This window comes from Amphiura filiformis, chromosome 8 (assembly GCF_039555335.1).
Source record: "Amphiura filiformis chromosome 8, Afil_fr2py, whole genome shotgun sequence".
Taxonomy (NCBI): Eukaryota; Metazoa; Echinodermata; class Ophiuroidea; order Amphilepidida; family Amphiuridae; genus Amphiura; species Amphiura filiformis.
In genome coordinates, this window is record NC_092635.1 from 56,082,371 (window position 1) to 56,104,244 (window position 21,874).

The following is a 21,874-nucleotide window of genomic DNA, read 5'->3' on the forward strand; positions in this document are numbered from 1 at the left end:
TAGTCCATTTGTATTGTGTCATTACACTACATCTGGAGCTGGAACTTGTCACAGAGCTGCCAACCCTTCTTGATCCTGCAGAAGACTTCCTCATTTGCTGACAATCTTCTGTCTTCTGTAAAACATATTAAATCTTCTGCAAGTGCAGTCATATGGATAAATCTTATGCATTTACAGCCATCTGGCTAATAAAAATCAAAACAAAATCAATTATACACCCACTGTCCTGTCCTTTTGCACAAAAAAAGGTTGAGTAGCCTTGGAAAGGCATTTTTAAGGGTCTCAAAAAGCTAACATCCAGGAGCTGATCCCACACAAAAGCCGCTGCCCTTGGCGCGGGACGGCGAGAGCGCCACATCCTAAGCTTTTTTTACACTTTGCAGAAATCTTCTGCATAACATATATTCCAATGTTGGCAGCTCTGCTGTCAACACAGACAAATAAATTGAAAAGTACTATCTCTGCGGCGTCTTTAAGTGCATGCGTGTGTACGCCATGGGTTTGTACGCCAGCGCTTTAAGCAAACGCTAGCGATTTCAGGCTTCAGGGTGATAAAAGGGTGATAAATGGTATAGCATTAAATGTCATAAGTTTGGTTTGTCTATACAACCCTGTGATACCACAACTAGTTTGGTTTCTGGTTTGTTAGTAATTTTCATTTGATCAGCATTAAACCTATAAAGATGGCCAGGCCTGGCAAAAAAAGCTTAATTAATTGGAAATATTAATAAGCCAATTTTAGATGGCAACATATTTTTCCAGCAACTTTTGTAGCTTATTTTGCAGTCAATGGATGGTACTACTAATTTTGCCAAAACGTCCATGTCTAGCATTTCAAATCAAGCTGCACTACAATGAGATACGTTACAGTCTACATGTACAGCAATAAAATGTCCTTCAAAATGTCCCGGAATCCCCATTTTTCCGCAACATTTGTAGCTTATTTTGCAGTCAATGGATGGTATTTCCAATTTGGCCAAAACTTCCATGTCAAGAATTTCAAATCAAGCTGCACCACCATGAGATATTTACAGCTTTACAGCCCGGACTTACAGTCTACAGACACATGTACCTTTTCAGATGATAAAAAAAAAAAAAAAGATTCATCATACCAAATATTGACGTCTCTCCTGTGTCTTTCAGTTCCTACTTGCTTATTTTGCAACACACAGCCATACATTGAGTGGCTGCATTGCCATTTCAGATGCACATGTAAGGCATTGACAGTAGTAGTTATGGGTATATTTATAACTTACAGCCGAAAGCCATTAGAGTATTAGACATAATGGTAAATTGAGGATTGTATTAAATTTTGTTGTTGTCATATAGAATTATTATAGTCTTGTCAGGTTAAGCAAGGCCTTTTATTGTATGTAATCGCTGTGATTTTACATGTTTATGCAGAGAAAATATGGAATCATGATGTGTTATCACACTTGTTGGTACATGTACAGTGTATAACAATAAGTGTGATTTGAACATTTGGGAATTGCATCAGAAATAGAATAACAAACGAAACGCAGTATGTGAATTATTGTTGGAAAATATCACAACTTGCCATTTTAAATAATATGCTTCTCTTGTCAATTGTCAATATTAGATTCAAGATTCTTAGCATGGTAAAAGGTCAAGCTATTGGCAATGGCATCAGATTGTCAACCTGTCGTACAAGCCTCGAAATAAGCAGGCACCCAGGAGCCATTTACCCAATGGTCATAACATTTGGCTCTTGGTCCACACCAAAATAATGTTAACCAGGCTCTAAATGTTTTTAAAGAATAGAGCCTGGTAGTTAAAGCGGGTTTTGTATTTTATGTGTACAATTAACATTTAAACGACTCTTAGCTCTCTAAAAATGTATCATGGTCCACTAGATAATCACAGGACCAGGAGCCACTTTTTCCAAGTGTGTGGCTCCTGGTCCAGATCTCCTTATTTCGAGGCTTGCTGTCGTAGCGAATTGTTTCAACTGTGTCATGTGTTGTGTAATATTTAGTGCACACATTTTCTTTTTCCTCTGGATCTTGGTCTTTTGGGAGCAAATGCTAAAAAGAAGATCAATAAATGGAGGTCTTCAAATGGGGAAACCAGAAAAAATATAGGGTGTTACTTATTCAGTGAAGATTCTTTATTAAAAGCAGCTATGGGTTGATGACCTAGAATACCCAATAATGTGATTATCATGTGCGTTTGTTGGAATTGTATAAAAGTTTCGATAAACTTTCCAGGTGAGCTTAAAGAAACTACTTACTTGTGATAGCATCCAGTTTCTTTTTGTAAATTTATTTGTTTTTGTTTTTTTCTCAACTTAATCTTCTCTGTTTCAGAATGCAAAACATGGCGAAATCCGTTAAATCTATTTCGAGGCTCGGAGTACAATCGATATACGTGGGTGACGGGGAAAGATCCTTTAACATACTATGACATGAACCAATCTGCGCAAGATCATCAAACGTTATTTACATGCGACTCAGATTCAACTAGACCGGCAGATGAAAGTAAGTCAAGTGGACATTAGTGTGTGTGGTACTAATATTGATTTAAAGACCAGGAGAGCCTATACTCTGTTATGTTTTCCTGGCTCTCGTGGAAGGAAATGCACAGTGTGCTTCCTATGGGCAGGGAAAACTTGTGATTTTTAAGTGCATGCTTATTTTGGGATCTGAATGTACCAGAAATGGTCTGGGCTGAATAAGAAAGCTATGGCTACATGCAAAACCTTTGCAATGCTCATGCTTTAAGATTCCCATTAGCTATAAAGTGAAGGAATTATACTATTTTGTTTCCTATAAATGACAATCCAATAGGTGAGAGAGTTGACACAGCATTTGTTCCCTTACCTTGCACCACTGAGTCCCAGGTTCAAGCCCTGGCCGTGCCCAGGGACTTTATGTGCACTTGGTTTATCCTGATCCATGCTCGCTCTTGCAAGTTTTCTGCATGATCTCTGGTTTCCTCCTGCTTTCAAAATCGGTGACTAGTTGTTTAGTTATAAAATGAAAAACTTGTAATTGGTGGGTGTTACAATCTAAGCGTGGACAGGTTTGCGCCGGGTTTGGCTGCAACCGGCCTACTTTAAAATGCGCTCTGTAATAAAATATCAATTATTTATTATACTAGTATTATTATAATATGGAAGATGATTCATATAATTACACCATGGTGACACATGAGATGTATGGAGTGCGAGTTTTCCCAGTCTGATTTCTTTGGGTACCGTATTATTATAGATGATTTTGAAATACGGTAATTACCTATTGTCATGTTTGTATTTTTCCCACTTTAATATTTAACCTGGGGTCAGATTCTGTACTCTGTGGTGTCCAGTGCTGGGTGTATGAACAGCTAGCAAAGTCTTTTGGCCAGGAAATAGCTGAGCATATTCCATGTGATTTTTATACCATTTGCCACAGTGCAGTCCAAATACAGTTTAGGGACGGGTAGGAGGGACGGCAGGTCTCGGACAGTGACACAGTATTGGATTCATTTATCAAATAGTTTGAAAAATGGTTATATCTTGCAAGTAGCAAACCAGTAATTAGTATACATGTGTATATTTCAGGCAACTAATTGCATAATGAGCTTTTGTAAATGTGTTGTTGCACATGTATTATAAGGAAGATGAAACATATTTTACCATCCGGAACAGTGGTGCAATTTGTTTTATTCTCGGTTTCAAAGATGTACACATTAAACCAGATGGGTTTCAAATATTTTCACAACCTCTTTAGATTTAAGGTCCTTAATGCTCTGTGTGCATAAAAAGTCCCAACTTAAAAGAGATATTTTCTCAAAATATCAAGAGCTATTTCAAGAATCACTGAAACAATTACTGGGCTTGCTTGTACTCATTTGTATGCATTTTTTCATGCCGATTCCTAAAATGGTCATGAAAACAATTCTGCTATATTTGAATTTAAAAAGAAATTGAAACTTGTCGTCTGCAGTCGACACTCGTGTGGAGAGAGTTAGGTTAACTGCGAAAAGAATGAAAATAAAATGTCACACAAATTCCCGCTCAACAGTAATTGCCAAAGATAGAGCGGAGCAGAAGTGTGTGTTGTGACACTAGGCATGTGTTCCATCCATAATAATATCCTAGATTAAAATCAAATAAGGCAGGTGTGTTTCTGTGTGACTTCTACTATTATAGGGCCACATTTTCACAAAGGTTTTTATTTTTGCATCCATCACGGGTTATTACAAAGCTGCTAATGTAAAATCCCATGAACATATGTGACGTGTCATGTCAAAAGCAGACACTTTTGGGCAGGATCGTAAATGGAGAAATAGCCAAAAATCTGCTTGCGGGTGATTTTACTGATTTTTTTCACAATTTGGGTTTGTTGCAAATTTGTGATGTTATTAATGTTTAAAATATTGTCTGATAGTTTCAGACCAGAATATAACTGGCATCTTGTATTTTTTGAGACATTGTTCAAGGTAATTCCTACTCTCAACATTGTCAATAATATATTTAAAGGCCGATATCTCAATTTCGAATTTTATAATACCATAACTTGCAAACTCAATATCTTCGCTTAGGAATGTCCGATTTCATTGGGGAAAACAGCGTTGTGGAGCAAAATATCTCTATATTTAAGATATGTAAAAACCTCAAAATTGATAACCTACCCAAAAGTGTCTGCTTTTGACATGACACGTCACATATTTAACCCCGTAGGCTTGTGTACGCTGTTTGAAACTCAATAAAAAGAACCAGAAACTGTACTGAACACTTCAAATAGAAAAATGAATACAATGTAGTGCCCAAATATCCCGCTGTACAGTAATGGGCTGTTCCCTTTAAAATCCACACTCCCTCTGTGGAAGATTTTGGAAATATCTTCTGCAGGGGGAGTATGAATTTCAGATGGAATTAACACACTGGGCAGCTCCATTTGAACGTCATGCACCCTCTGAGAAAGATTCAACTTGAATCTTCCACAGAGGGAGGATGAGTTTTAAATGGAGCTGCCTAATGTGCTCATTCCATTTGAAATTCATACTCCCCCTGTGGAAGATATTTTAAAAATCTTCCACAGGGGGAGTGTGGATTTGAAATTGAATAGCCCAATTGAGGTCTCATGTGTCTGGATACTGCAGCATAGTGTTTGTATCTGGATTTCTATTTTGCACAAAAACAAAACTGCTTGTATCTATCTTGTTTCCATCAGTGATATGTGTGGAATTGGGCATCCTATGTCAGCAGGGAAAGAGAAGGGAAAACAGCACTTATAAAATGACTGTACATTATATTATGGTGGTGCAGCAGTTTGGCTTTAGTTATTATTTTGTTGAAATAGCATGGTAGTGTGCGGCTTGAAATGTTGGTGGGGAGAATCGGTCTGAATTGTCAAAAAGTGGCTGAAAAGAACAAGAAATGGGCCGGTTTGATGGCCATGCGGGCCCATGCCGCTGACTACGAGCTCATCAATCTATACATTGATTAAGTTGATAAAAGGTCATGTGTCATATGGTGGGGCACATTTGCGTTACAAGCACTGATTTTGATCATTTATCCTCATTTTCACTTAAATTGATACATGTCTAAAACTATACATCTCACACCAACAAAACTATACATTTTTGGAAAGCTTATGTTCCAAGGAATCCAACAATACAAAATTGATGTTGGTATACAGGGTGTGTAAGAAAATGTATAGGGTGATATCATGAAAAAAATTAATTTTACTAGAAAATTGATAATTTATTGCATTTGCTACTGATATGGAATATCTCTAATGTAATCTAATTTTGTGGCAGGCAACACTATGAGCTTTAATAAAATGTATACTTTTGCTATGTTATGATTGACCAAAGTGGTGATACAGGGTGTAAAAATGTACGTAACTTTACGCACCAAATGTTGATTACATTTTTGAAAATATTTTCTTTAGAGTGTATCCTACATTTATTTTAACTGCATATTTGGATTCCTGAGGTAAAATGCTTTCCAAAAATGTATACTTTTCCTATCTTAGGGTGTATAATTCTCAAGATACAACAATTGAAAGCCAAAACGCATGTTGTTACTGAAAATCTTGGCATTTGTGTGTAGTGAATAGGGAAAAATTGTGGGTATTGTGACTTGCGGTTCTCAGTGAATACTTGTAAACATGAAATAGATCAAACTAATAGTTGAATATGAATAATGAATAAACAAGCTTTGATTTGAGATACAATTTGCATGTATAGCACAGAATTTGGCAATGATAAAATTTAAAATTCAAAAAGATATCATGTTTCCACAACATTTCTCATAGAGATTGCACATACTCCTCCACCGCTTATCCTCCACCGCTTATCCTCCAGGTTTATCCTCGTTAACATTTTAATATTTTTCACTAATTAAACAAATGATAATTTCAAATTGTGAAACATATTTGAAAAGTAGAATAATCAAGCTGTATAATGAGCCCAAACTTTATGCAACTGGACAAAGAATAGCTCTGTACCAACAAGTTAAATCTGAAAGAGGAGAGAAAAATGTAACGCCTCCCACTATTTTGGGGTCCCACCATATGACACATGACCAAAAGCAATGAGATACAAAGAAAATTTAAATTGATGCATTATGAGACTGTATGTCCGATTTGCTTCAAACAAAAGGCATATTGATCAGTGTACTTTGCCCTACTCAAGTAATCTATCTAAAACATGCTCTGAGCATTTGCTAATTTCCAGAAATATCCTCATGTATTCTACCTTAAGTTCAATGTTATCAATATTACTTTAAAACCTATGAAGCTTGTTTTCAATTAAAATAACAATTTTTAACCAAATAAAAAGGCAATGGCTTCTGAGAAAACATAAAATAAAATCAAGTTCGAATAACATCAAGAATGGATGAACAAACAAGAAAAGCTTTGAGTTAAAACTATATGTCTCCTCTTCACCTTTCACATTATAATTGGAACGATTCATCATTGATTTTCAGGGTGATGAAAAGGTATTGATAGAACTCACACGATATCTGTGTGGACAGATTTGGGATTTTAGTTTGAATGATGAATTAGCCCAAGGGATATTTTTGAGAAAGTGTAATTAACAATCTGTTCACCTGGCTGACAGGATGTGCTTAGAAATAATTTGAATAATGTTTAATAAGAATAAAAGCCAAGTTCAGAAGATTCTGTTTTCTTTATGAAAACAACAGACAACCTTGAAGATAGATTTTTTATGTTAAAGTTGACATTATATATCCATTCTACTCTGTTGTGTTAGTATTATATGGCGATAAAGTTCAGTCACTGGTAGTACTAGTGGGTGGGAGTCTAGAAAAAGAAATCAAATTATCTCAACAGTCAACACCCACTTACTTTTTCATTTAGTTTTCTTTCATTATCTCTTTCATTGTTTCTTTCTTTCTTCCTTTCCATCTTTCTTCCTTGCAACCCTTTTGTATCTTTCTTCCATCCTTCTTTTAATTCAGTGTTACTTATTACAGTGAATGGTAGTTCAATAATAAAAACAATATTAATTACCAGACTTGTAACAAGTCATGACTCGAGACTCGACTTTTCAAAAATGAAATGGCTCGACTCAGATTTTCAAATTTTCCCCATAGAGATTGTACAGTGACTCGAGTCATTTGACTCGACTCAACTGTAGACATACATTAAATGACTCGACTCTCTCCAACCGCTGACTGGTAGAGCAACCTTGTCCATTTTATAGTGAGCAAGACATGCTTGGACATATCGTGTCGTGTTACCCGTGATTACATATTGATTAAGCCGTCATGTTCCAAATCGGATTTGTGTACTTGTACCAACCTTACCATGTCATGCGTTCACATGTCAAATTTGTTTGTCGGCCGGCTAGCTAGCTGGCTACTGATGAGCTCAGGTGCATTGATGGGTTAGATTGTAATTAAATGGAAATGAGCTTGTGGTCCACCAAGTTTATTTGCCTTGTTAAATCAAATAATACTTGTTGTTACAGGCACTTCACAAATTTCCCGATAGAATATATTACAGATCATGAGTGTGGTATGAAAGATGGGATTTGTGACTGGTGACTGTAATGTGACATATATGTCACTGAGTGACCAGGCTTTGAATTTAGTATAGAAAACAGTTGATATGATTTTGAAAAAAACACTCTATTGAAATACGTACAAGAGGCTATTATGACAAGGTTCAAGAACTCACTGCAATTTGACTGTCAAAACTCAAAAGTGTGAAAAAACATTTCTCTACCTCTTTCTTTCCCTTTTTTCTCTTCATCCTTCCCCTTTATTCTTCCCTCTTGTTCTCTCCTTCACCCTTTTCCTTCCCTATTTTTGCTCTTCTTCCCAGTTTTTTTGTGTCCACTGGTTACGCCACTGCAAACAAGAATCTGATGAATTTAGTGCAATTCTACCATAAATTAATTAGGCAGTGAACTGGGTGAAAGTTTGAGCCATAATAGGTTTTGTCCATGCAATTTAGCGACCGTCACTGATGCTAGTTTTAAGTTTACTCACACAGTTATGATGACATCGCATGGAAATGTTTGCATTTTTGTCAATTTCAAATTGGGAGGGGGCATTTATTAGAGGGGGCATTTAATACAAACAATACAGTATATACACATTGGATCTACATTGTATACATGTACCATACATCTTGCCTGTTTTACCTCTCTTAACAGTGCCTCATTTTCCCAAAATTTCAATCAGGATTCAAATGCAGTACTGTCAAAAGACAACCCCTGAGCTACACTATGTGAGAAGAGTACCGTATTCGTCCGAGTATAGTCCCACGTTCGAGTATAGTCCCACCCCCCATTTTTCGAAAAATTCCAGAAATTGGAAAAAAAATTTTTTTTTTTTTTTTTTTAAGTTTTTTTTTTCGGTTTTGTAATGTCCCTGGACCTGGACCTAGACCTAGATGCTAGGATCATTCATGGTTGACCTAAAAAAAAAAAAAAAAAAAAAAATTTCAAGATATTTTGTATTTTTAATATGAAAATTGATAATTTGTATTCATGTCATACTCTATTAATGATTTCAAAATGCATTCAAATTCAATGCATTTTGATATCATTAATAAGTATGACATGAATACAAAATATCAATTTTCATATTAAAAATACAAAACATCTTGAATTTTTTTTTTAAATTCGAGTATAATCCCACCCCCCAATTGTGAAAAATTTTCACCTAAAAAACGAATGGGACTATACTCGGACCAATACGGTAATATTTTTGGATTATTCTGGTAAAACAACACCCCATAAAAGCTCAATGATCTGTACACACTTTAAATGAAGTATAAATAGAAGTTCCCGTCAGATGAAATTTTATTCCAACTCATTTGCATTTTGAGCGGTTAGAGCAAGAAGACCTATCTACAATAGCTGCCCTGTGGACATTGACAATTTCTGCATTCTATATTGTACACAATCTACAAAAAGTGACACCTGGCAGCTATTGCAGTTAGTGCCTTGTTTCACTTAAAACCTTTTGATTTTTATGAAAACTGTATTCAGCAATTTAATTTCTGTTATAAATGTATTTTTTTTTCTTAAATAATAGAAAATCAATTAAACTGGTTTTCTAAATATAACATCTGGTGTACCAGTGATATTAAAACGTTTTCAGATATTTTGCCGCCTATGGCAAAATAAATTATGTAATTATTCCTCAAATTGACAATTTATGTATTTGACAACTGAGCCTACTATACGACACTGTAAGTTACTTGAAAAATCCGCTGCTTTTTTTAAACATCATAATTTTCACATAATAGACAAAATATTACTAGTAAAATAACATTTACGCAAAAAATATACGCTTTTAAATATATCGGTACTATAGCGCATTGTAACATGTTGCCGCATGTTATGTATATGAAAACCTCGTCATGTTTACATTAACATAGCAAGATGAAGAATGCCCGTGGTGAACACACTGAATCAAAATCGGCAATGAAATACAACGGAATAGGACGGCTAGTGTCTGCTGCCTGCCTGCCATGATAACAAGTACACGGAGAAGTACATGTATAGCATGCGACAGAAATAAATCTATTTGAGTGGATGAAGGGCTTTTAAAGGGGGACAATGCAGTCTGGGCATGACTAAAGACTGTTGACTCAAATATTCAACGCGTACTTTGATTAGAATTGAGTCGCTCACGTTTTGACTCTAAGTCACCTTTTGATAGATTTTATGAGACGGTTTTCAGCTTTAAGATGTCGTTTAACAGATTGCGGATGCTGTGGACATGACAAGTGTACATTTGCATTCACATGGTGTTGCATTGTCTACAGACTGTGTACGGGAATAAATTAGATCTTCTGACAGGGTTGTTGAAAATCGGATTTTTTTTTTTAATTTAAATTTTTTTTTATTTAAATTGATTTTTTTTAATTCCAAGAAATGCTATACCCCATGATAAAGTACCAGTGGAATGCTAGTCATATGCACAACTCTACCAGATATTTACAAAAAATCAAAACATGTTTTTACATGTGAAAATTTCACGGAAAAAAATTGGTAAAATCATGGGAAACAAACCTGTTGAATTCTGCACCTTGAAGATGAATTTTTAGCAATAGATAAAGTAACATCATAGAGGTATTTTAATTGTATCCAAAAGATGTAGAAGCATTAAGAATGAAGTAAAACAGTCAATTTAAGGAGGCTGTGTACTCTCAGACATGCATGTAGTAAAAGTGCCATAACTTTGTAATTATTCACGCAAGACATATAAAAGTATACATTTTTATAAAGGCAAGACATCAATGAATCACAATATAAATACAGATTTGGTGTAAAAACAACAATTATGAAAAGAAAATCACAAAAAAGTGATTTTTTGGCAATTTTTGTTCGGTACATCATAACAAAAAAACACTCTTTCCAAAAAGTTTTGTTTTGTTTTTTCTTAGTCTTGAGGCACCATTCCAAAAAGTTTTTTTTAGTTTTTTGATATTGACCTTATTTTTTGAGATATTGACCATAACAAGGCAAAATATAAAAAATAAAAAAGACCAAAATATAAAAAAATGAGAAAACCGTTTCTAAAGTCGATCATGCTTTTTATGATGACCATATTTGCTTACCTATAGATGCTGTATTTATTGAGTTATCGTGTACCTAAATCGTCATTTTACCGAGAAAATGAACATTGAAATAAAGGTCGTTTTATGCCTCTTATGCCTCCACCATGAGGCATACTGTTTTACAATGTCCGAGCTTCCGTCCTTCCGTGCTTCCGTCCGTCCGGATGCTGTATCTAGGGCATGGATGGGCGGATTGACTTCAGATTTTCAGGATAGGTTGGTCATGGTCAGAAACCCTGGATACTTTTTTTTGGGTGGGGTTCAAGGTCATATACTGAGGTCAAAGGTCATTTGAGGTCAACTTGTAAATTTGGTCTCATATGGACAGTTCAAATCCTATGGGCATGAAACTTGGTGGGTACAGTCAACATTTAGAACCAAATTTCTGGAAGGTCATCCGGGGTCACCAAGGGGTCATCTGAGGTCAAATTAATAAAATTGGTCGTATGGGCTTGAAACTTGGTGGGTACAGACAACATTTAGAGCCAAATTTTTGGAAGGTCATTTTGGGGTCATCCAGGGTCACCAAGGGGTCATCTGAGGTCAAATTAATAAAATTGGTTGTATGGGCTTGAAACTTGGTGGGTACAGACAACATTTAGAGCCAAATTTTTGGATGGTCATTTTGGGGTCACCAAGGGGTCATCTGAGGTCAAATTAATAAAATTGGTCGTATGGGCATGAAACTTGGTGGGTACACTCAACATTTAGAGCCAAATTTTTGGAAGTTCATTTCAGGGTCTCCAAGGGGTCATTGCAAGGTCATTTTGGGGTCATCAGGGTGGAGGCATCCCATTCGACGCCTTGCGTGGAAAACCGCGACGTTTCTAGTTCTACCTTACATTACGTGAACATCGTGTAAATCCACAGCCCCTTGCGAAGTTTGGGCGAAATCTTTTCATATCTTGATGTTTAAATCGGGGGAAAGAACTTGAAAAAATTCACATTTTATCAGCTAAAACGGAGCCATTTGACTGCTAGGTTTTTGTGAAATCAATGCTTCCGTGGTGCTTCCATAAGATGCACCGCGCATGCAGATAAGCGTTGCGTATGCGTAGCGTATCTGTGCATTAACAAATTGTGCGACTGCAAAGATTTTCTGTCCTTTTAAATTGCGGAAACGAGTGAAATAAAATCCATAAAATAGAGCAGTTAGAGTTAATAAATCTGGATTTTCTTTCCTTGTATTTATAAAAAACATAACAAAGTAAATACATGAGTTGTGAATCGTTACCCTGCATTTACAGCGCAGTAGAGACGACCCGGTGAATAAATGCGGGTGAAGGTGAAAGCATGGTAATGCAAGGTGTTCGGTATAAACATGCTCTAAGTGACATGGATGCAAAAAATTTTGTTGATGAATTGCATCGGTTCAATAGTGTCAGTGATTCAGGTGTGTGACTGCAGGGAAGATGGGATAGTGGAACTGTCAAGCGGACATTTTCATGTGATTGAATTTTTGTACTTTGTCTAATTTGATATGTTTCGCTCGTTTTTAAAATTTGCATAATTAAATTTCATTACATAAATGTACACACAAAAGGAATATATTCATACGTTGCTACTTTCCTGGTAGCTGTTTGGAGTGTGAAAATTGTGAAAATTAATGCAGCGCAAAACTGTCCAGTGGTCGGTTTGCCATTTTGAAAGGTCATTGATTGTGTATAAACTTTGTCAGGTATGTTGTCATCGGTAGCATTTCTCTAAGGTGGAATGTCCCCTATTACAATCCCAACAAACATGAAGAGATTTGGTGTTATGTGATATTCAGAGCTTTAATATAACTGGTGCACCCGTCCGGCCGGTATTGTCAACACTGCAGCTTCAGTATGATTTTGATGTGTATTCTTTCTGAGCCAGTTCTACTGCATGTAGTAATGATCACCCTAACGCCCCAGGCCTATTTTGGTGAGGGGGAGGAAAGAAGGAAGGAAGAAACAAAGAACAAGAGAAAACTTTTTTCTCTGTGCAGTTTTGAACCAAGGACCCCTCGGGTGCCAGACATGGGCACGGCCATACCTTGCCACAGGGGTCTACCTTGGTTGGGGAAGCTTTATGTGAACATACGACTGTTCTCATGATGACGTAATCGCATTACGTGGGATACCCGCTTGCAGATGCTTTGTGAATTGAGCTTTTTTGATGTTTGGTTCGGTTAGGGTTAACCCTAACCCAACTGAGTCTCACTAAAACTCACTATAAAACCACTCTGCGTGCATGCATTCCACGTGACTTGATGACGCAATCAGCCTAGTCATATGTACCCAGGGAATTGCTGCCCCGGGGCAGCCAAACATCGGTAGCTACATGTCCGTGATCGTGTGCGTGGCATGCGAGGGGTCCCGTGTTCGAATCCCGGGGGTAGCAAGTGACTTCTTTCTTCACCTTCTCTCCTTTTTCGTTTCATCTTTCCCTTTCAATAGCAAAAAAACCACGGGTATGATTAGGGTTAATATGCATGTTTTTCATAGATTTAGGCCTCCTTAACCCTAACCCTAACCCAACTGAGTTTCACTAAAGCTCACTATTAAAACCACTCTGCGTGCATGCATTCCACTTGACTTATTGACGCAATCAGCCCAAGTCATATGTACCCAGCGAATTGCTGCCCAGGGCAGCCAAACCTCGGTAGCTACATGTCGGTGATCGTGTGCGACTGTGCGTGACATGCGAGGGGTCCCGGGTTCGAATCCCGGGGGTACCAAGTGACTTCTTTCTTCACCTTCCCTCCTTTTTCATTTCTTCTTTCCCTTCCAAAAGCAAAAAAAACATGGGTAGGGTAAGGGTTAATGATCACTTTGGATCATAAAGGATCACTTGTCCATTGCAGTATTTCTTTAGAGCTTGAGAATGAATTCCACATGGAAAAGGCAGTAACATTTTAACCATGTGCATATTGTCATTTGTATTTTTTATTTGGGTACCTAATTTCTCCTTTTCCATTTTAGATAATGAGCATGCTGTGGAGAAGGAAATTCTTTGAAAAGAATGAAGCCCATATTGATTGAATGATACGGATGATTTCCTGTTCTATTCTATAATGTACAATGTACTATTAATCTTCACTTTTTCCTGTTATTTTTCTCTCCATTGCAGTAATGCTTAGAGCATGGCGAGAAAGAAATCCACAGAATAGGATCAAAGCAGCACATGAAGCTCTAGAAAAAGGAACAGAGTAAGTTTTTACTTCCCCAAGGCAGTTATGTCAGTGATTTTGGAGCGTACAATCCCCCCGGGCCCCAGGGGGAAGTCACTACTTGACTTGCTATGCGCTTACGTCCAAGAAAAACTTCTAAAAGGGTATGTTTTTCACCACACAGCATCGTCGACATCTTTTTGAAAAAGGGGTACTTTTTCAGAAGGCATCGCCATTTAGGGTCCTTTTTCAGCCAAATCCTAAGACGTTTAGGGTTAGTAATATTATTGTTTGAGTGAGTTTGCACCAATTTGATAAAAATCACCACTTTTTAAGTGATTCTGGTTACCTTTGTGCATGTAAAAGACACCTTGGGTATCAAATTACCTGTTTATGCCACTTAGGGTATAAATTAGATATTTCTCAGTTGACGCCATTTAGGGTACTATGGTTTTTGCATGTGCTACGCCATTTAGGGTATAGGTTAGATTTTGCATGTGTTTCGCCATTAAGGGGTGCAATTTAGTTATTTGAAAATTCACCATTTAGGGTGCATTTCAGAGGTGGTCGGACGCGGGTGGGTAGCACGTTAGTGTGAGAGTAACCCCACCCCCACCCCGGGCGTACAATGGTATATAGTGGTGTAGAAATGCATGTACAATTCTCACTAGTTTCCAAGAAATCGAAGAAAAGCTTTCAAAAAGGATAATGTCTAGAACACAATACCAAAATAATCAAAAACGGCGCCTAAACAGTTTGTTAAACATTTACCAAGAAACCACCAGGAATGTAATTTTGATGTTTAATGCTCCAAAATATCCTAGTGATTTAACTTACTCACAAGTCTCAATATGTATTGCATTTAAATGTTTTCTTGAAGCAAAATATTTTTCATAGTAATTTTGAAATAAATAAAATAGTTTGCATTTCTTAAAGAATTCATAAATTGATTCTTGTAACAATTTAAAATAAATACATGTGAATAAAAATTGATTCTTAGTTTTCAAAGATTACACAAAAACATTGTGAGAATCAAATGATTCCCCCAAGTTCCTTTGCAAGAATCAAGATTGATTCTTACACTGAGCAACAACATTCTAAAGTTCTGTAAATTTGACATTCTTATTCTCTCTCTGCAGTTGTGCAACCGCTTTGATTCTCCTCGCTGAGGAAGAATCCACCACAATTGTAGAAGCAGAAAAATTGTTTCGGCAAGCACTTAAAATTGCTGACACAAATTTTAAGAAAAGCCAGGGTCTACAGCACCACAGTCCTACGCATGAAAAGATACATAGTAAGTATGTGCATGTGTGGGATGTGAGTATATGCACGTGGACACACACCCCTGTGTGTGTTTGCCGCCAACCGAGTGTGTAATTGCTATCAACCGCGGACGTGTGTATTGTGTTTTCATCGCCTAACCGTGGACTAAAATGGCAGATTTTTTTACGAAACGGAATTTTATCCATCAACTGCTGACTGTAGTTTTTACACGCATGGTCCGCGGTTTTGAGCAAATATCACTATTATGCATTTAGCATGCATTTGAGGTCTTTTGCAGCAGTTTGAGACTGAGGACTGTCCTCGGTTGGAGGTAAGTCCGCAGTTTAGGGTGAAAAACAGGGGTGTGTTTTCCTTCAATTGAGGATACAGACTTGAAAATGTACCATGGAATAAGGGTGATACCCTGTAAGTTGGAACTATTTATTTTATTGATTTATTAGGCCTCGTCACTGAGGGAACAAACCAAAAGGTTGATAGCATCCAAATGAAGGTCCTTTCGTTAGGGTGGATCAAAAAGTCTGAACACATTTGTAAAAACTACTTAAAATATTGACTGAAGTTGATATGTTGGGGTTGTCAATATTTCACACTAATTTTACAGGGAGGAGAGGGGATCAGCCTCAAAACAAAAGCACTTTCATTCATAGGATGTCGTCAAATTTTGATTTGTTCCCTAATGAATATAACATTCATATAACATTTTAAAAACTAGAATGTTCAACCTAGTTGCAATATAAAGGTGGCTTATTGGCCCTATGGCCGTTTCAGCTTCATCTTTTGCTATTTAAAAAGTGCAAAGCAACTGGCACTTGCATGTTTACATGTCTCAACTTTCATCATATTACACCAATCCAAGAAGCGTTTACTGTATCTGGCCCTCTATTGACGGAACCACAGATGTACCAGTGCGGGAGATTTAATTTGTTCAATCAATTCATGATCGTTTATTGAAATTCAATCACTGTTGTGTACAATTCTGTATAGCACACTAGCAAGTAATTGATGGAACCCCCGACCTTGGGACACTGCAGTTTTACGTCGGGGACACCGCAGTAATGGCCTAGTCGGATTGGTGTATATATTTGATCAGAATGTGAAATGCAGATACATTATGTGAACTTTTACTCTAGAGGTGATGGTTTGCTTAATGTCCATGATGTTGCTTTTTGAAAAGTTCAAAAGGACTTACAACCTGCCCTGAAATGTTTTTACAATACCCGACCTTCCAAATGTCATGATATTTATTGATTCAGACTAAGAATGGGCTGTTCTGATTGAAATCCATACCCCCTATGGAAGACGTAACCTTCCACGCAGGTAGTGTGAATTTCAAATGGAGTTACCTGAAATGGGCGAGTCCATTTGAAATCTACACCCCACTGTGTGGGATATTATTAGCTCATGTCTTCCTAGGGGGGTGTATGGATTTCAATTGGAATAGATAGACCAATATGTTATTAAATCACACATTCAGTAATTATAAGACTTTGTGAAACGGATATAATTAAGTAGAGTAAGTGTGAACACTATCAAGTCCATCACACACTCAGTGTCGTCGTAACAAAGACGCAATAGCTTTCTGCCAGGACCTACAAAGTTGTAATTACTCCATGGCAGGAAATAGCACACCCTGGGTGCAGCATCTGTGTTAACCACTGCACTAAAGAGGGACTAATGTGTTGCATATGAATGAAAATCACATTATGTGGCGAGATAACGGCATGTGGATGCGTGCTGATGAATAACAACTAACCATTATAGAACATTTCCACTGTACAGTGCCAGAAGTGGGTAAATGCAATAGCTGCCCTGTGAACAATTTCCGCTTTTTTTTTTTTCTTTTTTTTTTTTTTTTTTTTGGTCACAAATATGACCAAAAATGCCATAAGATAGAACAGCAAGCATTTGATGACATTGACACCGTTGCTGCATTACGACTGCTCAGTGCCAGAAGTGGGTAAGTGCAATAGCTGCCCTGTGAGCATTTGGCATGTATATTGTACTCATCTACACATGGCAGCTACACATAGCAGCTATTGCACTTATCCACTTCTGGCACTCGATGATATTTATGTGTCATTTTCACAACCTGATTACTGCTTCCAATCTGGTCAAACCATGTCTGAAGAGCATTTGGTCTGTTTTGTCGTGAGAATTTTATCAACTCAATTTCTTTTATTGTTCCCTATTTTATCATTGCAGGGAGAGATCTTAATGTCCTGGTGTATGTCAAGCGGCGACTAGCTATGTGCATGCGCAGACTAGGGCGGACAAAAGAAGCAGTTAAAATGATGCGGGATGTAAGTGTCGGGTTTGTTCTTCATCATGCTTATCCTGCTTGATTGTAGGGATGTTGTCGACAAGACCTGTTGTCGGCAAGGCTGTCGTCTTCAATATTGTCGACATAGCAATTTCCTGGTTGTCGACAAACATGGACCAGTTGTCAACAAAAAAATTAGCAAATATCTGAGATGCATTTTTGGCTCTTTTTTGCATCCATGCAGTACCTTTTCCAAAAAAATAAAGGCCACAAAATATATTTTCCAGTGCAATATGTACATTTTCAAATGAAAGTAAACAATTTTGTGTTAAAAATAGACAGAAAAAGAAGAAAAAAAATTCTACTTGGCTTACCGGGAATTGAACCCGGTACCTTCCGCACCCAAGCGAAAATCATACCACTAGACCACCAATACAACTGTATTCAATTCGGAAATTTAAAGACTATCATAATATATCAGGGCCACTTGCAAAAAGATCCAATCACTGACCATTTTAGAAACAATCATTGCTAATTGCAGAAGTAAGATAATTTTGATTGGAGGTAAATATTCATATATTGGTATTTCAGCCAATCATCACAATTGTTCTTTATAACGCTGACATGTAGACTTTAATGCATAATGAATAAATTTTGATTTTTGAGTGATGTAAATCAAATTTCATGATATAAAAGCTACAAGCAATAAACATTCATTTCAGTGAATCTGCAAACCATACTCTAAACATCACAATAAAAATTTGACATAAAGTTCAGATAAAAATCATTTCGTAGGACTGTGAAGTTCTTCATTTCTGATGAAGTCTCGGAAGTCTCATGTTCGCTGGGAAAAAGGCAGCTGTGATTCTAGCCAGCTAGCCAGAGATTCTGCTTCGTGCTTTTACGCAACTAGATATCTGCCTCTTTATCAAAGACATGGTTTTGTCCCATTTTCTTTTCATGAATTAAGTGATCTATGATGAGACCAGATCAAGGTCACTTTGTCCATCTATAGATAATGGGCAATTCCAGTTGAAATCCATACACCCCCTATGGAACACCCGACCTTAATCTTACACACAGGGAGTGTGAGCTTCAAATGGGATTACCTGAATGGGTGACTCTATTTGAATTTTACACCCCCTGGTTGGAAGATTAAGGTCGGGTGTTCCATAGGGGTGTATGGATTCAACTGGAATTGCCCAATTCATTGTGCTCATTGCTATGTTTTTAAATAATAGATGTATGCAGGGATGTGCAACAAATCTGGGTCACTGTGAATTCACAGTGACCCAGATTTGTTGCACATCCCTGTGAAAGGTAGTCATCATTTTAGGTGACTGAATTTTATATTATAGAGCAATAAGTTCCATGTTGAAGTATGATGATATCTGATACAGTAAAATATCTAAGGGGTGCACCATTTGATTTTCAAGGGGGTATGAAAGTTTGGGTCGGACATTTTTTTTCTTCAATTTTAATGTATATCTTTATGCAGAGTTGGGTGTGGGAATAACTGTATTACTAATCACAACTAAAGCAGTATTCTCAATATGACTACTACACAGCCGTTTTTGGCAAACAATTTCTGATCACAAAATATTTTTCGTAAACGTTTGGTAAACATTTGTGATCGCTTAATGTTTGTCAAACGTTTGATGAAAGAGGAGTTGTATGCTCAGATGATAGCCTTAGTATACATGTATTAATTATTATTATGATTATTATATCTTGGGGGGAAATAATTACTATGATGCACATGACAGTCACCTATCCATGCTTCTAAGTGCTCTACAACCATGCAGGTGTGACTATATTGCTAATGGGATCCAAAATTCAAGAGTTTACTTTAATATGTTGTACATACAAAATGTCACTTGTTCTTTCAGCCATGGCCTTTTGTGGCATATGTAATATTAAACTAGCATCTGAAAGTACATTCTTTTGGTAATTAAAATATGCACAGCTGTAATTATTATAGCGTTGATGTGATTTAGTGAAGGACAAAATTGTGTAAGCATATGTGACACGATCAAGGGGAATGAGTCGGATGTCGCTAACATTGATTTTGAGATATTGGCAAAGAAAGTGCTAAAATTCTTTTGTTTTCTATTGTTTTCAGCGATTGATAAAGTGACATAACTTCGCAAAGAAAAGTCGTATAAACTTGGGGTTTTCAGTTTCTGAAAGCTCTAAATATCCTCTTTAGAATCATATGTAAAACTCATTTTCGACCAGGGTCGACATGTGACTCATTCCCCTTGATCATGTCACATATAATATATCATGCATGACGTTAAAGGCATGCAATTTTAACACCTGGAATTTCATAATTGATGTCACCAATGAGCAAAAGATTAACTATAACTTTTATGTGCCCATTACTTTTCTCTATTTTCAGCTCATCAAGGAGTTTCCTGTTGTCAGCATGTTTCAGATTCATGAGAATCTCATAGAATCTCTTTTAGAAATGCAGTTGTATGCCGATGTGCAGGCTTTACTTGCCAAATATGATGACATCAGCCTGCCGAAGTCTGCTACGATTTGCTACACAGCAGCTCTTCTTAAAGCAAGGGCAGTGTGTGACAAGTAAGTAGGAGGAGGGGGCAAAGACAAAAGTGAGGGAGGGGCTTTACTTGCTAATATGCAGTGGCGTTGACCAATTCAGCATCGATTCTGCGCCCCCTCCAAGCGATGAGAGTCAAAATTTCAGCACAAGTAGTCATTTGAAAGATCAATTTAATTAAGACCGATATTGAACCAAAATTAGTCAGTGGTAGGCCCTATTTGTTCAAAATTTCTTCACGCTCTATGCGAAATTGTTTCATGGATGGGGGCACCATTATGTATCCTTAGCCCTGGGCGCCACAACCCCTAGCTACACCACTGCAAATATGATGACATCAGCCTGCTTAAGTCTGCTACTATTTGCTACACAGCAGTTCTACTGAAAGCAAGAGCAGTGTGCGACAAGTAAATAGATGGGGAGGGCAAGGGGAAAATAGATAAAAGTAAGGGAGTGGGTACGTGCCAAATATGATGACATCATCAGCCTGCTTAAGAATATAAGATGAAAATTGATAACAATTCAATTTGCATAAATTTGTCATAGTTTAAGGATGGTGCAATTTCATCATATTCTTTTGGACATTACTGTGCTTGAATAACCTTGACCTTCACTCCCCACCTGCAGAATAGGCTGTTCCAGGAGACATCCATACACCTTCTATCAAGAAATGACCTCAATTTTCTACATACAAATTCAAATGGGATGACCTACCTGAATGGATAACTCCATTTGAGATCTACAGTGTTGGATCTACACTCCCTGTGTGGGAGATTAAGGTCCTGTCTTCCATAGGGGGTGTATGGATTTCAACTAGAACAGCTCATTTTGGAGCAGACAACACTGAATGGGTAGCTCCATTTGAAATTCACACTCCCTGTGTGGGAGATTAAGGTCATGTCTTCCATAGGGGATGTATAGATTTCAACTAGAACAGCCCATTTTGGAGCAGACAACACTGAATGGGTAGCTCCATTTGAAATTCACACTCCCTGTGTGGGAGATTAAGGTCATGTCTTCCATGGGGTGTGTATGGATTTCAACTAGAACAGCCCATTTTGGAGCAGACGACACTGAATGGGTAGCTCCATTTGAAATTCACCATGGGGTGTATAGATTTCAACTGGAATAGCCTAGATATATGCTTATTTTCAATGTCTGTTGATAGGAGAGACAGAATAAGCATAATGAAGTTCCTATAATGGGCTATTCCATCCACACTCCCCCTGTGGAAGATTTTGGAAGTATCTTTCACAGAGGGAGTTTGAATTTCAAATGGAATGAACACGTCAGGCAGTTCCATTTAAAATACATACGATGTGATTGAATATAATGTTAATCCATTTTATGCGCATTAGGTGTCCAAAATCCAAGCATGGAATTTTCAAGCAATACTATTTTGCATGGTTAACAAAACAACTGAAAACGATAATAATCATTTGCTTAAAAAGTTACTTTTTTCTTGGTTAGCAGCGATAATAATCATGAAATTCATGATAATAATCATGATAATAATAATCATGATGCTACTAATCCGAGAGATACTCTAATAAATACAGAAATGGTTTTTTTGC

The 21,874-nt window shown here is 37.1% G+C and overlaps 1 protein-coding gene across 2 annotated transcripts in view; it reads left to right on the plus strand.

Annotated features, from left to right (window-relative positions):
- The window catches only part of LOC140159254 (suppressor of tumorigenicity 7 protein homolog), an 83,842-nt gene that overhangs the window by 48,853 nt on the left and 13,115 nt on the right, over positions 1-21,874 (plus strand). For both annotated transcript variants that reach the window (XM_072182663.1, XM_072182665.1), the window contains exons 4-8: positions 2,328-2,498; positions 14,151-14,229; positions 15,330-15,484; positions 17,677-17,774; positions 20,136-20,323. In XM_072182663.1, the coding sequence (XP_072038764.1) occupies positions 2,328-2,498; positions 14,151-14,229; positions 15,330-15,484; positions 17,677-17,774; positions 20,136-20,323 (691 nt within the window). The remainder of the gene's footprint in view (positions 1-2,327; positions 2,499-14,150; positions 14,230-15,329; positions 15,485-17,676; positions 17,775-20,135; positions 20,324-21,874) is intronic.